The sequence below is a fragment of the Lathamus discolor genome, chromosome 5 (genome assembly GCF_037157495.1).
Source record: "Lathamus discolor isolate bLatDis1 chromosome 5, bLatDis1.hap1, whole genome shotgun sequence".
Taxonomy (NCBI): Eukaryota; Metazoa; Chordata; class Aves; order Psittaciformes; family Psittacidae; genus Lathamus; species Lathamus discolor.
Genome location: NC_088888.1, coordinates 101,558,156 through 101,576,284, shown reverse-complemented (window position 1 = coordinate 101,576,284; position 18,129 = coordinate 101,558,156). Strand labels below are relative to the sequence as shown.

At 43.2% G+C, this 18,129-nt stretch overlaps 1 protein-coding gene across 3 annotated transcripts; it reads right to left on the bottom strand.

Moving 5' to 3' along the window:
- Positions 1 to 949: 949 nt before the first annotated feature.
- On the bottom strand, positions 950 to 17,849 carry LOC136015579 (uncharacterized). Of its 3 annotated transcripts, none has more exons than XM_065681689.1 (24): positions 17,376 to 17,849; positions 17,224 to 17,282; positions 16,998 to 17,090; positions 15,206 to 15,333; positions 13,690 to 13,836; positions 12,491 to 12,562; positions 11,368 to 11,535; positions 11,179 to 11,275; positions 10,132 to 10,349; positions 8,858 to 9,011; positions 7,775 to 7,983; positions 6,416 to 6,533; positions 5,448 to 5,540; positions 5,335 to 5,348; positions 4,581 to 4,698; positions 4,333 to 4,499; positions 4,108 to 4,208; positions 3,895 to 4,016; positions 3,737 to 3,787; positions 3,463 to 3,646; positions 3,256 to 3,379; positions 2,163 to 2,259; positions 1,867 to 1,968; positions 950 to 1,362 (listed from the first exon to the last, which is right to left on the bottom strand). In XM_065681689.1, the coding sequence occupies exons 1-23, from the start codon at positions 17,402 to 17,404 to the stop codon at positions 1,886 to 1,888; spliced, it is 2,646 nt and encodes an 881-aa protein (XP_065537761.1). In that variant the 5' UTR covers positions 17,405 to 17,849; the 3' UTR covers positions 950 to 1,362; positions 1,867 to 1,885. The 3 variants fall into 3 exon arrangements, with proteins under 3 accessions (XP_065537761.1, XP_065537760.1, XP_065537759.1); XM_065681688.1 differs by having other exon boundaries at positions 5,335 to 5,540; positions 17,376 to 17,468; positions 17,552 to 17,848; XM_065681687.1 differs by having other exon boundaries at positions 5,335 to 5,540; positions 17,376 to 17,848.
- Between the last annotated feature and the right edge of the window lie 280 nt (positions 17,850 to 18,129).

The following is an 18,129-nucleotide window of genomic DNA, read 5'->3' as shown; positions in this document are numbered from 1 at the left end:
GAGGAATGAAGAGCTGGCATCTAGCCATCGTTATTTAGCCTGCAGCCCGGTTAACAAATTTTGAAAGGACTGCTTTTAAGATTAACAGAAAGTTACCGTAAGCTGATGAGTTCGTTGCTGTTAACATTAAAAACGGGGAATGTGTTCTCCTGGAAAACGTGTGGAAGCAGTACGCTCGCTTGATTCTGCACTGTTAGCTCGGGACAGTAGAGTGCGCTGCTCCTACAGTGGAGAGGAAGGCGCCGCCCAGACTGCTACTGACGGGGGTCCTGGGATCCCAGTAAACTCGGATTACTTTCCACAAAACTTAGTCCTGCAGTAGATGCAGCTTTAAGACTACATTTATCCAGCAATCATCACAGGCATGACTGCAGCCTTTGGGAAGCGTGCCACATACATGCGTTCATCGGCACATGTAACTAGCCAGCCTGTGAAGACAGAGGCTGGGCAAGCTGTGCAAACCCCATGGGGGCTGCCCACGTGTGTGTACTATGGCTTGCAGCGGCGGCAGGGCAATGCCCCCACTGCTGATGAGCATCTACTTGTGCTGCAGGTAGCGCTGCAGTTATAGCACAGGCACATCCTGAGAGTGGTCAGGACCAGTGGTCGTCTGGTGTGGCCTTGATTTGTAGGAAATAGTTGAATATGTTTTCTGTGGGCACAGAAAACAAAATGCCAGGTAACTTGCCCCTTTACTTGTGTTAGAGCATCCATTTTCTCTTATTTCGTAAGTTAGTCTTTTCCATACAGGGCCATGTGAGAGGAAAATGAGGAAATACCAGGTTTCCAAGGCACTCAGGTCAATGCAATGTTATAGACAAAAATCTGCAATAGTGGAAGAAAACCTTGTTGTGTTGCATGTGGAAGAGGCCTTGGCTCTTTGAAGCCAGTGTTGGTATACCAGATGGTTGCTTTTGCACGTTAGCAAGGAGATGGTCTGCCCTTATATTACTTTGTACATATTTTTATTTGACTTTTCAGATTTGCACTTTACATTCACATGAAAGGATTGGCAGTCACTTTATGAAATATTACAAGAAACAGCTGTAATCAGGGTTGGAATAAATTTCGTGATCTGCTAGTCCCTATTTCAACCAGTAGAAGAAACAAGAAGTATTATTTTTCAGCGTTGGGGTATTTTCTGATAAGTTTTGTTTTGTAGCCATTTGAGTGAGGCAACAGGTTACAACTACTAATCCTGTTAGCAGACCCTAGCACTTTCCAGTGTTGTGGTGGTGTTCTGAGTCCCACTGTCTGGCCTTTTCACTTCAAGCAAGATAGTTGTGGTGGTCACTGAAAGAGGTAGCTCCCATGCCTAGTGGCACTGTTTGGAAAGCAGCAGCACAGCAAAGCCTTCGGGTACTGTTGGAGACACACACACAGAGGAGTGAGGCTGTGCACACAGATGAATAACTCTGGTTTTCCAAGGGCAGATGAAGCTATAGGGTTAAACTCTTAACAGTGTGGAGGATTTGGACCCTTCAAAAGAGTTTGGAATGTGGCAGTGATTTGTGCCATAGTAATTGATTCTAAAATTTTGGATCCCTTTTCTTTCAGACTGGGGGCAGCCCAATTGAAACCTGTTGAAAAAACAGTTTCCTAACTACAGCCCAACTCCAGCATGCCCTGCTCTACTGCTGGCATCTGCTCCGGAGCCATGCCACCTGTGTTTGGCTTGGCAGGTGGCTCTCCTTCCTTCTCTTACGGGCTCATGCTTGGACCAGGACTCATTGCAAACCCTGCCTGTTCCCTAGTTCTTGTCCCGGAATTTATGGATTTGAGGTCTTGAAGGACAGGCTATGAATCGTTTGTGCCACAAAGCATGGTGACCTCTCTAGGTGAGTATGCAGGGCTTGGTATTCTTACCAAATTCAGTTTACATGCATCATCTTAGATCTGGATCGACAATCCAGACTGGTCCAGCAAGTACGTAGCCCTGGAGGCTGGCTGCAGAGTGACCTGGAAGGGCTGAGAATGATACACAGTGTATTTGTGTAGTTTTTAAAGAATACGTACGTGCTGCACATTAAGTGCTAATGTATTAACATATAAACTAAAGGTAAAGTTACACAGTCCATGCGTGCCAAAGCCAGATGTCCTAAATCCCTTAAAAACATCAGATCAGGAGTGCTTTGCAATGGCTTTTTCTCCTGAACACGTACCCTTTCTCTCCCTGCTTGAGCTGCGCTGTCCTCTGCAGGGGCTGCCAGGTAGCGTGTTGGTAGGAGAGCATGCTGCCACCAAGCAGTGCACATACACCTGAGGAGGAATAAAAGTACTGCATGGTCTGTACCAAATCCTGCTTTGCAGAGCATTGTTTTGTCCATCTTTTGCAGAAGTCACAGCTGATTAGACTTAGGCTGTACACTTGCATAAAGCACCTTCTAGCTGAACCTTCCTTGAATTTCAAGCTTGGTGTCAAAGAAGCCCTCAGGCAGTTTGGTAACTGAGAGGCTGAGACAAGAGAATTTAAAGCCTCATGAGCTGTGGTGAGGCGATGTATCAAAACTGGACAGAAACACAATCTAGTGCTTGATGCAGCTGTGCACTTAGGAAGCAGCACAAGCCAGAATTGCATCATGTTCATTTCTAGCAAGTTCACAAGTTGAACTGCTTATGAAAGGCCAAGTAAAAAAAATTACATGGCTACTTAAGCTGCCTAAGTAGGGGTACTGCCATGGCTCGTATCAGTACATGTGTAAAGTCCACTCAACTGGGTGCCGTAGGAGCAAAGCACCCTCAGGTGACTGTCCTGGGGTCTTCTTTGCTCTTCTTAGACCTGTTAGAGGAGGATAGAACCTCAAAAGTGTAAGACCAAACCCACATGCCTCTGCTTCCCTGCCCCTTGCTCTGGCGTCTGAGGAGATTCCTGGCTGGCTGGGACAGATGGGAGACAGCAGAACTGACTTCATGTGAATGTTATGGCATGCAAGCTGAATTTTCTGTTCTAGACGTTTTGAGCTGAAGTGCTGTGACTCTGATCCTATAAAAAGTCAGGAACACCATATAAAAATTATATTTACATACAAAACTCTTTTGTTTACTCCAGCTAGTCCGATCTCAAGTCACTGAAACCATGTTGCAGAACAGATTTGAGAAGAGAACTATATTAAAGCTGAGCACCGGTCAGACTACTTAGGTTTGATGCTGGCTGGGTCTTAAGTTCATGAAGTGTTTAAATTGGCTGTTTTTAAAATGTTCTGAAGTTCAGAGCATAGTGTCCATGAGGGAGGTGAGCCTTTCACTGAATCTTACCTGTTCCAGTCGATGAGCCAGGGTCCTTACTGCTAGTCTTTTGAAATGAGAAGGGTGTCTTACCCTGGGGCTAACTGCTACTGGACAGAACTCTGCAACATATTCACTGCCATTAATCTCATACCTGTCTGAGAGAATGAATCAACAGATCAAAAAGAAATTAGGGCTTTGCTGATGAGCGGTTTTGGTCATTCAATAGCTACTTGCCCGTCCACAGTGATGTTCCATCTTGGGCTGCTGTTAGAGTCTAGAGACCCAGTTACCCAGCAGTTTTCCAGGTATAACTCAGTGTCGGGGCTCTTGTCTTTCAGCTCCATCTCGAGAAACACAGGCTCCACGTGTTGCTTGAGTATTGCCATGTTTGGCTCATAGAATTCCATGAAAGATTCATCTTGAGAAAGTGTTGGGATTTCACTGTTGTTTAACTTTATTTAAATTAAAACATGTTTGGAAATTTTCTGCATTTCCAAAGGAGACTTACCTTTGGACACTCTTGAAACTACATTCAGGGCTTGTCTTATCCTTCTGTGTACTGCAGAAAAGGAAATGTTAGTGGGGTTCTTTAGTAGAAAGCAGGGCATGAGAACTTACAACTGAGAAAGTCACAGAGTTTAAAAATGGAGGAAGAGAATTGCCTACCTGCAATATTTGCTCTTGGTACCATTCTACCGGAGCCAAAGGGAGGTGATGTGGATGGATCACTAGCAAAGGCACCTAGCACTAGTGTCTCTTTTGCTCGATAGTAGCACAAGACTGTTAGTCTATAATAGGAGAAAGAGTAATTTCTGTGTTTGCTTCTTCTTCCCAGCTGCAGTACCAAAGTGAGCAGTGTCAGTGAGCAGTAGCTCCTACCTGTAGTCTGGATCTCTTGTGATTGTTGGTGTGCTCTGTTCTGGAAGAGTCTCTTTCTCATAAGAGATTTCATTTTCATAAATAATGTGATCACCTTCAAACTGTACATATGGGAAGTGTGTTAAAAACTGGATCATCTTGGGAGCTGGGGCAGGAAAACAAAACAGAAAATGCAGGAGAGACAGAAACTTCCATCAGATGTATCTGCTCCAGCCATGGGCTTACCCTTGCTGAAGTGCCACAGGTAGTGATGTGGAACTTGAAGAAGGCGTGTCGTGCATCATGCTCTCTAGGCTTGCAAGAGCTATCCCTTAGTTTGGTTTTACTCATATCAATGGCAGGAACTGTCTTCATTTGAGCAGATACCATTATGGTACCATCTGGATGGCATACTGAGAAAATTGGGGAGTTGGTTATAAACTCAGTGAAAGAATCACAGATCATTTTATTCATCAATTAGTTGTATAACTTACCTATAAACTCTGAAGAATTGAAACTGCATCTAACGGAGAACATCTCTAAAGTGTCCATAGTTCTCACTTTCTTTAGGGCAACATCAAACCTTGCTTTAATTTTCTGAAAGGACACTTCCTGTGAAGGAGGTGATGGAATAGGTCTCCTGTTAAGGCATGTGATCCACGTGTACAAAGTTCTGCTCTTTAGCTTGTGCCACTTGAATACTGAGAAGTCACAAGAGTTAAGTGACTGTGAAGACTTGAGCCTGACACAACATGGGGGCAGAAGTTTTCTTGTATGAAATAATTGGTCACTGTCACAGAGATAAATTTTGGCTGATTATTATAGAACAGTGCAGATGCTTATTACAGCATCAATTTTCCCCTGCCATGTCTTAATGTTTCTGCAGACGTTCCTTTAAAAGAACTTCTTTCATAAAAGCTGTATTGAAATATTGTTTCTGGCTCGGTGCAGATGGGACATTTTGCCTCATCTTACTAAAAATACTGAGGAGTTAGTTTGTTTCTGAAGACTCCGTGCATATCATTTAGAGACAACTTAGCACTGCAGATTACATAATGCATGGCACTATCAGAAGGATCCGTGTCTCATACCTCTTGTCTTACTTACATTGGCTTGGAGTCCTTCCCTCTGGAGGTTTTCCAGTACCTGGAATACCTCAGCACCACAAACTGTGGCTGTAGGACTGTGGCTGTATGAGCAAACAGCTCTATGAGCTTTAAAGAAGGCATTGCTATATGGATTGTGTACCTCATAGATAACTCCTGCAGCAAACAGAGGTATTTGCAAGATCAGGTGTGTAGTATTGGTAACTGCGAGATACCCATTGGTAAGTGCAACATGCCGGTTCAGGAGCTTATTACCAAGATACAGGTTCCAGTACTGGTGCAAGCCAAAAGTAGGAATGGCTAGATACATGTTTTCTTCATCACAGTAACCAACTGCTTCTGGTAGTTCTGTGGGAAGAAGGAGGGATGAAGAGGTAGCAGTGAAGGAAGGTCTGAGCAATGATGTTTGGCCCAGTCAGGGAATTCTGTCATGGGCAAAATTTGCACTGGCACTTCAGCAGAGCTGTTATGTGCATGCTGGCATCATCTGCAGGGCTTTGGCTGTGTTTTGGGTGTAGCAGCTCACAATCAGTGGGATCAGGAACCCTCATGCTTTAGCAGTGGCCTGCCAGATGGCTTCCAGGACTACTCCCTGTTTCAGTAAGGCAAGCTGAACTCTGTATGTAAATATATTTCTTTTGGTCAGCCTTCTTTGGGTTGAACCCAGAGATATTTCAAACATAAAATAGGACAGTGAGGAAACTGTCGCCTTCATGGCATCCAAAATCGAAGAGGTTTGAGAAAATACCAGTCAGACCTCCCAGCTGTTTCAATAACCTGCTAAGTACAGCTCTTAGTGTCTCCTTACACAAATATGTCTTTGGAGTTCACAGCAATTTATTTGAGTCAGTTGAGTTTTGCCCTGGACATATATACAGAGTTGCGTTTGAGGACAAACTGAAACTCATAGCAATGTCTGAAAGCTTTGCCAGTAGGTGTATGTTCAAGTTATGAGGCATCTTGTTCACTGAGTTTGCAAGCCAACTTCTTCTATACACTAGTATTTATTGCTCTTAGTGTCTCAAGGGCAGACTGTCTTGCCAGTATGCAGGAGGGCTGCCATCAGAAAAGCAGCAGGTGGCTATGTTACCAATAATGAGCTATTGAAGGGTGGGGTTTTCTCAAAAGCTCTCATCCTTAGCCTAATGAGGGTTTAACTGAATTCAATGAAAACCTGATTCATGCAGTTGCTGTAAACCAGTTAATGTCGAGGAAAAGCTTACCGATATCAGCAATCACACACTCCACCTCTGCTGAGTGATAATAGAGTGTCATCTCTGGACCCACGCTTAGAGTGTAGTTGATGAGGAGGGTATATTTTGTTTCATTTCTGTTCACATACTGAAAGAGAGAAATGCAATGCTGCAGTAGCAGTGCCTTCCAGCACAGACAGGCATATATATCCTGAGCAGTACTAAATAATTATTCTAACACACTCCTCTCCCCTGCAAATAGTTCAGTCTCTAAAAACATCGCTTCAGTTGGCCTAAAACTAGTCAGAAATTTGGATTGGATTCAACAGCTCTTTCAGCCAAACATAAATGTAGAGAATGTAGTGCCTGTTCATGAAATGGAGGCAGAAGTGAACGCGGTGATGTTTCCTCTGTAGCCCACTGGTGAAAGAGCTCGTAGAGGGAGAGCTGGGTCCAAATCCTTATTCTTCTTTTCTCAGAATGTCGACTGAACCCAGGAGAATACATAATTGGTAAAACAGAAGGTGTGAGGTAAGATCACACTGTATCTGATGCTGTAAGAGATCCCTCATCCCTCTCTCTACCCTCATTTAACTCACTAAAAGTGCTCCCAAAGCAAAACCTGCTGTTCAGTCTGAAAGAAATCCTTCTGAAATCTTTTGGCTTCCTTTGATCCTTAATGCAATTTAACTGTAGTTTGAATGCAGCCTGAAAGCTATTCGAGCAAATCCTGATCCTGTGTTCACAATGTTGTTCCTTGTAACAGAAAATAGCATTGCGTGATTTGGTTGAAACAGTGGTAGAGGGCTTCCTCCCACTGAAACAAGAGGCTGAATTCCACTTGTGAGTTTATGCTTTTGACAAATATTTAGATTACAAATGGTCTGAAGCTTAACAAAATTACATTTAGAATACCCTGAGCCTGCCTCTACATGCTCACATGGTGCATGGCCTGTGCCAGTGTTCAAATGACTCTGCATAAACTGTAGGTTCAGGAATTACTGGATGTTGGTAACTGGTATTTGCAGGACTGCAATAATTAATTATTTTATTTCCAAGGCAGTTCTGTATCAAGAAACAGCATTTAATAGAAATTTTTCAAGCTGCTTCTTGCTGGGCACGCGCTCAGACATTAGCCATGCTGACAGACACTAGAGGAAGTCATACCTCATACCGTCTAATTACACTTGATGCTGCATGTCTCCCAGAGACTTACAGGGAACTAGGTGGGGACATACAAGCCTCCAACATTAATTCAGATGAGCTTGGATGCATTGACACTGTTATGATCAAGTAAGAGTTGTTGGTTAATATAAGCCAGACTATGTTCTGAAAAGGGACTGCCCTACCTCCTCCACTCAGCTGCTGAAGTGACCTGCTGTATCTTACCTCCTTTAGAACATACGGATCATCAAAAGAGACTTCCAGGATAAATCCTTTCGTTCTATTAGAAAACGGAGTTTCATAAATTTTAAACCCTTGGTGCTGTGCTTTCCTTAGGGTAAATGGCACATTTCCTATTGCAATTGCCACTAGAGAGACATCGGGAAGAAAGTGTCCAAATGCAACATTAAATAGCCTTTCCTCTGGCAGAGTGTCTGTAGGGAGAGAACATCGAATTACTGCTGATGAGGATCAAGTAACGAAGATGGTTTGGGCGGCCTCCCATTCAAGTTCCAGGAAACTTAGCCAACAGTCATCTCTTTAATGGCTCTGATTAATGAGTGTTTGTGTTCTAGTCAGATCTGAAATACTCTGAGTACATGAGAATTGCTTCAAGCTGCAGGAGATTAACAACAAATACATACAACTTCATAGAAAGTGGGTTCAGTAACTTTCTAGAGGTGCACTGTGATGTGCAGTGACTTTCCTGTAAAGAAATCTAGAATCTAGTTCAGCCATACAAAATGTGGAGAAACTGTCATAATATATGTGAAGAGGTTCCTTTTCCTTTCTATGTCAGTTGTCCAGACAGCTCCAAAGGGGTTTAGTGTCTTAGTGCATTCGAAAATACCATAAAAAAATTACTGCACCACTGAATGGCACAATGATTTCTATATGCTCCCAAGACAACAAATGCAGTCAGTCTGGGGGAGAAAATAACATCAATGAAGGCTGTCCTCAGACAGTTGTACTCCCGAGTGTGATTTACTGTGCACCACATCTTTATTCCAGGGTTCCAGTGCTCCCTGGAAAAATCTGGTTTTTAGTGTGAAAGAAATGTTTATGTTCTTATCAGCAACTTAAAATTTCCATCTCATCCCATAATGACATCTGATTAATGGTACATCCATTAACACTAAATGTTTGGGGTTTTTCATAGCACCTTGAATCTTGCCTTCGGCTAGCAAATTAGATGTGGGAGTTGAGAACATTTTGGTGAATGTAGGTGTGTGGCAGAGGTCGAATGGAATAATGTATAACACAGCAAGAGCAAGAGAGCGGTAAAAGTCAGTAAGAAGAATGACTTACTGTTGGTAACAGTTGGTATTTGTGGCATGAAAGGTGTGGTGATGGATTTGATGACCGTATACTTTGTGGTTTGCCAATCTGCATCTGTCCACGTGTGCTCCAAAAACAAGTCAATACTGTAAATGATTCCATATACACCACCAGATATGGAGCTCTAGGAGGTAAAATTTGCATTTAAGTCTTAATTCGCAGTAGCTAAATAGAAGAATGGCACAATATGGTTAAAATTCTTACTTTACAAAGAGAATATAGTATTCTAATACAGTTTGGGATGGATTTTGATAGGGGAGCTTGTTTGTTTGTTTCTTTGCTTGGTCCATTTGTCTGGTCCATGTTTGGCTCAGATACTGCTGAGATTCTCAGTAAGGAAGTACCAGGTTGAAGGGGGTGTCCTCATTGTTGAGTAAGCAACCATATTTGCATTTATATTTTTACAATCCCTGTATTACTGGTCATGTCTCTCATTCTGTCCTAGGTCACTCTGAAAGTTTGTTGGAGCTTCCAACATTTTTTCCGACTAAGCCTGTGTGGTGTGTACACATAGTGATCAAAGTGTCCATTGACACACAAAAATGTGAACTTCAGAAGGGGGAAGTCAAAATCACAACGTCACCTTCACAAATGGAACTGGTAAAGCACCATATGATAATACTGCCAGCTTCTTTCTAAATGCTCAGGCTCAGGTTGAATGAGAAACCTGATATAGTGAAAGATATTCCTGCCCATAGCAAGGGGGTTTGGCTAGATCTTTAAAGGTGCCTTCCAACTCAAGCCATTCTATTTTATTCTATTGAACGTTTCTTTCGATGCTGCCTCTGTACTTGTAACTTACAGATTGATAAGGAATATATTATGTCCAAAGCAGCTGCACTGAAACTACATGCTGGGGACCTGTCTCATGCTAATTCATCCTGTCTGAATGGAAATTATCTGGGAAACTAACTACTCATTGGCCCAGGCCAGCAGCTTACCAGGACTAGTTTCATAATGTAGCAACACAGACAATTGAGCTCCAGTGCTAAGGAATCCCTTCACTCTTAATTTACTCATATAGTTTATAAACAAAAGACAGTCTCTTGTTTCTATCATGTTTTATAATCATAGATACTTAGTGTCTGATTAATACTTAGTGTCTGCTCCTGATACAGAGGAGTACCTAGGTCTTCAAATATTTCTTGTATCTAAGAATTTTAAGCAGCAGCCAATCACTATTTGGAATTATCATGATTTAGGAACATCTTCAAGTGCAGGCCCTCAAATGTATTTATACTAACCTTTAGCTTTCCTCCTTCTGCTCCAATAGGGATAGTTATTCTGATGAGTGTCTCGTTGTGCTCCAGTAAGTAGTTCTTCTCCTCTGGGTTTACTATGACTTGGTCATCAACTCCCATTAAAATGTTTTTAGACAGAAAGGTGGATTCTTGAACCACTAATGTGGGGATAACACTTGGCACAGTCCATGTTAGCGCAGTGTCAGTGAAACTGATGCCATCTGTTGTGTTAGATAGACAGTCCCAGAAGTCTGTGTAGTTACCAGTCAGTCTTCACTCTGCAGTGGCTGTCTTTCCCTGACTGCTTTCCACCAGGGTACCTTTACAACTTTCACTGATGAAACACCTTGTCGGATAGTAGCCAACCAACGGCTATCTTGTCACAGAAACCCTGGTGCTCAAAGTAGACTGGAAACTGAATCACCAGTTTCAAGTGACTAATTAATTTATTCAGAAGAACAAACAGTCAAGCTCCCAAATGCCTGCTCTGTTGTCCTTCTGGTCCCAGGAATTTTGTCTTGCTGGCAAAAGGAATGGGGCACAGAACCACTTGTTTGGGCCTTCTTATGGCTTTAAGGTCCTGATAACTTAAAACCTCCTGCCTCCTCATCAGTTGTTCACATTAATACTGTTCTGTGAGAGGCAGAAGGTGCAGCCACTACTGTTCTGCAAAAAGCCAGGCTAGTTCTGCCTCTCTGGAGGAAAGGACTACGTGAGTCCCAAGAATGCAGAGCTACATACCCTGCGTGGAGTTTTTTGACGGGGGAGGCTCCCTGGCCCTTCTGCAGCAGTTTTACTTGATTCCATTTCCCTTCATCTAGCATAGGGGCTTGAGAAATTGAACACACTGCATTGGGAACACAAGTAATGTAGCATCACAGCAGGGAATGTGTTTGTTCAGGGCTAAAGCCATGGAGTCTTAGCTCATGTTGCTCTGAGGGCGGCTTGTAAACCTCTTCTCTTACGGAGTAGGTCACAGGGAAAGGGGAAGACTGTTTTCTACTAGCTCCTTAGGTGGTTATTTTTAGTGAACAAGGAAGAAAGCCTTACCAACAGGACAGGAGACAGTGGTGTCAATCAGCAAAAGCAGCCACCGCTGCCTGTACATGGAAGTGGAAGTGACCATGTTCATATTGACACCACTAACCTGTTGGGATGCAAGCAGAAGAAAAGAACTGATGTTCCAGAGTGGCAGTAGAAACAACACAGCTTTGTGTCCCACTGAGGGCAACAACTCACCACGCTGATGTCAGACTCATTGCTGTGATAGGGCGCACGGAGGTACACTCGGGACAGTGTGTTATTGAAGCTGTAGCCCAGTTTTGCTGCATCGCTTACCGTTATTCTCTTTCTCCCTGATGGAGAAACAAACATCAGTTGCCATAGCTGGTATGCAACATTTTGAGTCTGCAAGAGAGAGATGAGCTGCATCAGATCAAAGTCTACCAAAGCCTCTTAAAAACTCTGATATTGTAGCACCTACTTTCCTGTTAGAAGGTGGAGTAACTGGAATGACATTGGGCACTGCTACTTCACCCCAGGCAAGAAATACCCTTAATTTATATGAAGATAAGGAATTCTATAGTTCTTTAAGGCATCTTTAGAGATAGTCTTTTAGAGGCCCTGGAATGAAGTTAGATTGGTGGTCTTGAACACATTCCCTTGGACAAAATGCCTGTGCTGTTAATAAAATGGTTGGCTTCATGTCTCTTGATTGCTGGAGCAGTCCGGAGTCTAAATGACAGACTGCCATTTACAGCATGTATCCATACTGTGTCAAAAATAGGAAGAGAGGGATGACTGTACTGGTCTAGAACAGAGGATCCTGAAATGATAACCGTATGAGATGATAGTCAAAAGGGAAAATGGGCATATTGAGCAAGTAAGACATGAGAAAAATAGGACAAGTGTATATATTCCCCGCTAATACTTTCCAGCCTCAAATAAAACTCAGTGAGTCCTGAGCTATCTGTACTTCTTTGTATTTTGCATGTCTTACTGAATTTTTCTCAGTCAACTTTTCCAGACTCTTCTTGAGATCAAGCAAGCTTTTAGCAGCCACAACATCTTTTGGCAAGGACTTTGACAGATTCACTACCCATTGTGTGAAGAACCACATACCTTTGTTTGTCTTGAACTCAGTTTCCACTAATGTAACGAGCATATGGCTCTGTTCTCCCACCTAAATGTCTTTTTTTGCAGTCTAGAGCTCTAAGAAAACTTGAGAGGTTTTTCAGTACTTGATGGCATCTTTACCATCTCACTTTTTTTTGACAGAGATGGAGCTATGCCTCTGGAATGACTCATGAGACTAGTGAGAAGAGGCAGGCTAGGAACTGTGAGGAAAGTTCCCCCTTCATACCTCTGGCAGTGCCGACATCCACGCTACGGTGTAGTCATTTGAAACTGCAGGGACATCAGTCTTCACTGACACCTGGGAGGACAGAGTAGATTCTTTGGGAACAGACCAATCTTCATTATTACAGTCTTGGGGAGCAGAGAGAGGGCTTTCAGATTTCTCCTCCAGTGTCTGTTGGGATTTAGCAATTCACTGGAGGTAATAAAAGTGTTCCCAAAGAGGCTCTTGATGGTTGTAATTTCTGTGGTCTTAAAGCCATGGCATTTATGGTGGTGCATGTACAGCAGAAGGAATATGTTGTGTATAACTGGCTAAATCAAAATCCTTTTTCCTATTTGCTAAGAAATAGATCCCACTCTGGATACTTTCAGGGGCATCTGGGTCTCTCTGCTGGAAGTATAAGGAAGCAGGGTGTTGGTTTCAACATGGTTCCCTCTTCCCATGCAGGCTGAACACCTGAAAATGCAGGATCCCTAGTAGCTAAGGTAAATGCTATGGTGTAAATCTTGCTAGCATGTGCTGCAGAGTGAGGCAAGTTCTGGACACCAAGGTGGGGGTCAGTGTTTGTCTCAGACATCTGTATCATGGTGTGTGTTACAACTCCCAGATGTGACTGCACAACCTCAAGTCCTAACAGGATAAAACCAATTTCTTTGTTTTGCCTGTAGTAGGTGCATACAAAAGGCAATGAAGTCTCTTTGGTTTGGTGCCTTATTTCTATATTGGTGTGTAGATACTGGTAACAGGCTGGGCTGCCAGATGGTACCACCCAGTGGAAGTCATGGTCTGTCTCACAGTGATGTTCTGTGGGTTGTGTGATGCAGTAGGGCTGCAGCTCTGCAAACTCTAGGTTTTATTATTTCATATATATGAGTGACATTCTCACAGGTGCTTCAGCACTTCATAATGTAAAGGTGTTCTTGTGAGTTAAATAGGTTGGCCTGGCTGGCTGCTGATTTGCTTGCAGTGGCCTGACTTACATCATCTGTACACTTAACTGAATTTCACTGCGTCCAAAATACCTATGGCATGTAAATGTATTACTAATAAGCATCTACAGTTACACCCTCTGCTGAATATCAGCAGGTTGCTATTATGCCTGGTACATAGTGTAAAATCAACTTCTGATAGGAATTTGTGGAGTTTGTTTTGCCTGGCAGGGAGCTTGGATGTAGCTTTGCCTTCGGTGAGAAAGCTTTTACCTCCATGTAGTTTTCTTCACACATAATTTCTCTTGAAGCCCAGGAGGAATAGGAGCAGTACATAGGGTAGGTGTAGGTCACAGCTGCCCTCATGCTCAGAAATGAGGAGACCTTGATGTTCACAGTCAGTGAAAACAGCTCATCTGCCTGGGAAGTAAAACAGGTGATTCAGCAGATAGCGTAGAAGGTCCCAGGAGCAGCTGCACAGCACCATCCAGCCCAGTGTCCTGTTTCTGAGAGTGTTTTGTAGTGATGGAAACAGTTTGAGAGCTGCAGTGACAGCTCCTCCAACATACCATCCTATATGAAGTGGTTTGTGCGCAGGGGCTTTCTGAGCCAGAGACATTGCCTCAGTACTTAGAGCCTTAGCCTCAGATCACATCTCAGCACTATTCTAGCCACATTATTGAGCAGCTAGTCAGGGGAACTGACCTGCCTCACCATGTGGCTCATGTTCCTTTCATTCATGACTACTGTGTGCCTCCACATGAGGGAAAGTACTGGAGCTTTTATTTTGGTGTAGGTAGCTCAGATCTCTCTTAGACTCTTAAATGTTTAGAGTCTAGCTCTAAAGTGACTAGCTTAGATATGAACTCCTTTTGGTCCTTCAGCTGTCCAGGAGCCACACATGAAGCCATGATCTATGCTTCTGTCTGACATGGATGTGCGTTTTCATGCAGAAAAAGGGAAAGCCCTTCCAGAGAAATTTCTAGTCTTGAAACCCTGGTCATTGGACAGCACACTGTACTCCCCCTGTTCTTGTTAGCGTAACCTTTGCCCATAAAATTTTACATTATTTTGTCTGAGGGGCTTCCAGGACCAGCCAGACTAAACATGGGTAAGCAATGAAGTTTCTACCCTGATATGTTCTGTTTCTAGGTTAATTTCATCTCAACTAACACTTCAAAATTAGAAATCTAGGCTACACTTTTACACGTATTTTAGGAAGGGGTGAATCACCTTCCAGAGAAGCCTGTTTCCCTCCATTGACTATTGTGGAAGCATAAACACTAGTTTAGACTAGACATTATCTTTCAGATGGCTGAAGTTACGTGGGACAAATCTGGGTCTAATAGATGTGTGTGATCTACGTTCCTAGGCATGTGTTAACAGGCACATTACCACACAAATTAAGCCAGGAAATGATCTGCCAGAATCACGCTGCAAATGTTGCTTTTTCAAGCAATGCCTACTTCTTTCCAGAGAGGCTTTCAAGAAACTCTCTGGCAAATCAGCAACTACAAGGATATGCTTGAGAACTGGCAGCTAGTCAGCAGCATTAAGCTAAGTGTCATTTCATGGAGAGAGGAAATCCCATGTCATTCACACTGAACAAACCTCATACTGGAGAGGCTTTGCCTATTCATTTCTACACACCATCAATACTAACTCCTTGAGTTCATTATTTCATGAGTTCTCAAAACATGCCAATAGAATGCCATATAATATTTCAATGTTGTCTTTTTGGAGAGGATGTACTGTCTGAGTTGTTTTCAAGCCCATCTCTGGGTCTTACCTCGTTGGCCACGTGGCAGCCAAGCACCGACGCACGGAAGACGGGGTTGCCCCACACATCTTCTGACAGGAGATAGCCACAGCGAGATGCTAGTTTCTCATCCAGCAGAAGAGGGCCAGCATAAGGATCTACAGAAAAAAGGAATGACGCATGGGATGGAAAGCTCAGGGCTTTTAAAGCACAGGGCAGAGTATTATTGAGGCCACCTCACAAAGCTCTCCTCTGAAAAGAGGTCCAGCTGGGTTGGGTGTTCTCCAGCAGTATGTGCAGCTGGTGAAGCTATGCTGTGTTAGGGTGCATGAGACAGTTTAGCATGTCTCAAGCGCACACACATTATGTTCACTTTAATGCCCATTTCTTTGTGTCCAGAAGCTTGTGCCACAGTCACCGTGAAGTACTGCTACAGAGAGTTTTCCCAAGGCATCACATTCATTACTCCCTCCCTGTCCTTGCTCTCTAGAAATACGTCATGGGCTATTGAGCCCATGCATTTCTAAAAATCCTCAAATTGTGATAATCTGCTGCTCATTCTTGTCAAAGGATGCAGTCACACACCTATTTTGGATGGGCATTTCTACAAATTGTTCAGGTTTGCTGCTCACGTCTGCCTAGCAAGGCACTTCATGCTCTTAAACCTAACTGAGGAAGCCAAGTAAGAGGCATGATGGGGTCTGGCTGTACTCAGCTCTTGATGCTGGTAGAGTTAATAACATCATATTTTGTTAATTATCTGCCCTCTGATTAAGGAACTATTTTAGTCTTGGGTTAGACACAAGAATCTGTACAAATAGATAGAGTTTTAACTAGCTGTCACTGCAATTTCTAGATTTGTCTGTTATCTTTATATGTCGAACAGTACTAATAACTGCTGCTTCCATAGATGTAGTCTTGCAGCCAGGGTAGACTAAGGAGATAAGTGAGGAGGATTTTGGAAAAAGAGGGAATAGCTTTTATGAGACCAACTGATAGAGCTGGAAGAAACAAACAACCTTACTGTGCCTGAAGACAGGTCTATTTTTTCCAGCAATATCAGTTGTTCTCATAAATGCTATCACTTCCCCCCACACCCTTGCTGTACTTCAGTTTTTCAGTTCTGCCTCCAAATCAATTGAAAAAACCCAAAACCCAGGAAAAAAGTGGACTGATCTCAACAGAAAGAAATCTGGTTTGGGGTGAAAGCACATACTTTTTTCAATCTGATGTGAACATTTTCTGGTTTTCATTTCGTTAAGTAGATTTTTCTTTCCTCAGCAAAATGGAAACCCTTTGTTCAATCTGAACAAAGGGTATTTAACTGCCATTGTGATGGTAAATACAAAGGAAATTAAAAGAATCTCTTAATTGCTTAATCACTCAGCACTCACTGAGATCATGTTTTCTGGGTATTAACCAGCTTACACTGGTGGTGTTATTTGTGCTGTCCAGGACACATCCAAGCTGCAATATTACCTTTGTTTTCCTTGCTAGACATGTGTAAGGGCTCAGCAGAGATAAAAATGAAAGCCAAGTGACAGTTCTTCTTCCTCAGACCATATTTTCTCCTTTCCCCAGTAAGATAGTTGTAAGGGGCAAAGGGGACTGTGGCTGTAGATGTAGGCTTTACTCATCTATAGGGATATTGACCAAATTGAGTGCAAGAGGCCAGATCTAGGTAGCAAGGATATCTGCAAGTTCTTTGGGGTGGGTTACCAATTATAGTGTAGATGGCAGCAGCGTCCGGATCACAGACTTTCAGATCACTTAGGTGATTTCCCAGCCTTCATAGTCCTCAGGGCAGCCATTTGTGACTCACCATTAATTTCCAGCTGGAAGAACTTTCCCTGGAGCAAGAGTTTATTCAGTTTCATCCAAAAAATCCTGGAGCGGCAACTGCTCTCTACAAAACCTGGTGGGAACACAAACAGCAGATCAGCCAGTGGGACCAGAGGGCAGAGAAGAAGTACATCTTGTTACAAGCAAAATAACCAAGTTTTCATCCTTTCTTCTCTCTACTATACTTTTGTCATGTTTTCACCAACCTGGGGGAGCCATCTGCCTCCCTTGTCCCAGCCAGAACAGTAAGAAAAGCAGCCAGATCCTGCAGTATAAGTACATGAACAAATAATGGGGTGAATGGAGAAAAAATTACCAGGATGGAAAATGAATGAGGCAACACCCAAAGTCCCATTACCTGCACATAGAGTAACCTACAGCCTCCATCTGTCCCCAGAGACCTGTGCATGGGCAGCAAAGTCTTCCTCCCTCTGAGGTAAAGCTGACCCAGCTGTGTAGAGGGAACCTTGTCAGACCCAGGAGGAAAGGTATAGCTGACCTTTTATGACAGAGATTGTGCTCTCTTCCGCAAACCTTGTCTGTGAATCAGGAGAGGTCAGTAGCTTCTGTCGTGGAGGGCTGAATCCTGCAGTGCCCCTCAATGTTATCTAAGCTCTGGCAGACAGAGGCAGCCTATGTCTACCTGGGAGGACAGAGCACCCTTTTGGCAGGTATTTACAAGGTCAAATGCTGCTGCTAAGCCTAATTTTAATGAGTGCAGCAGAGGGTGCTCCATGCTTTCCATCAACCCCTGGGAAGAAAACTTATTCCTTACAAGCCAGTTGGGTAGCTTTGGCTCAGGTCTTAAGAGCACATGAAACATTCCCCCTGAGGTACTTTAATTGGGTCTACACAGGAAATACATTTTTGTTTCTGTAAAATGTCCCAGTGACCCAGCCATGCCAGAGATAACAGCAGTTCTTTGGCAGCTGCATGTTTTGCTTTTGTGGATCCAGTTAGGTTGCCCTTTGATTTGTTTGATTATCGGAGAGTGTTTGGGGAAAACATCTTGTTTTTAGAAGTGCTCCGATATCTCTGGATCAGTCAGACCATGTGCTGGTCGGTAAATGGCCAAACATATTGCCTGGGAAGAGAGAGTCATTGCACCTGAG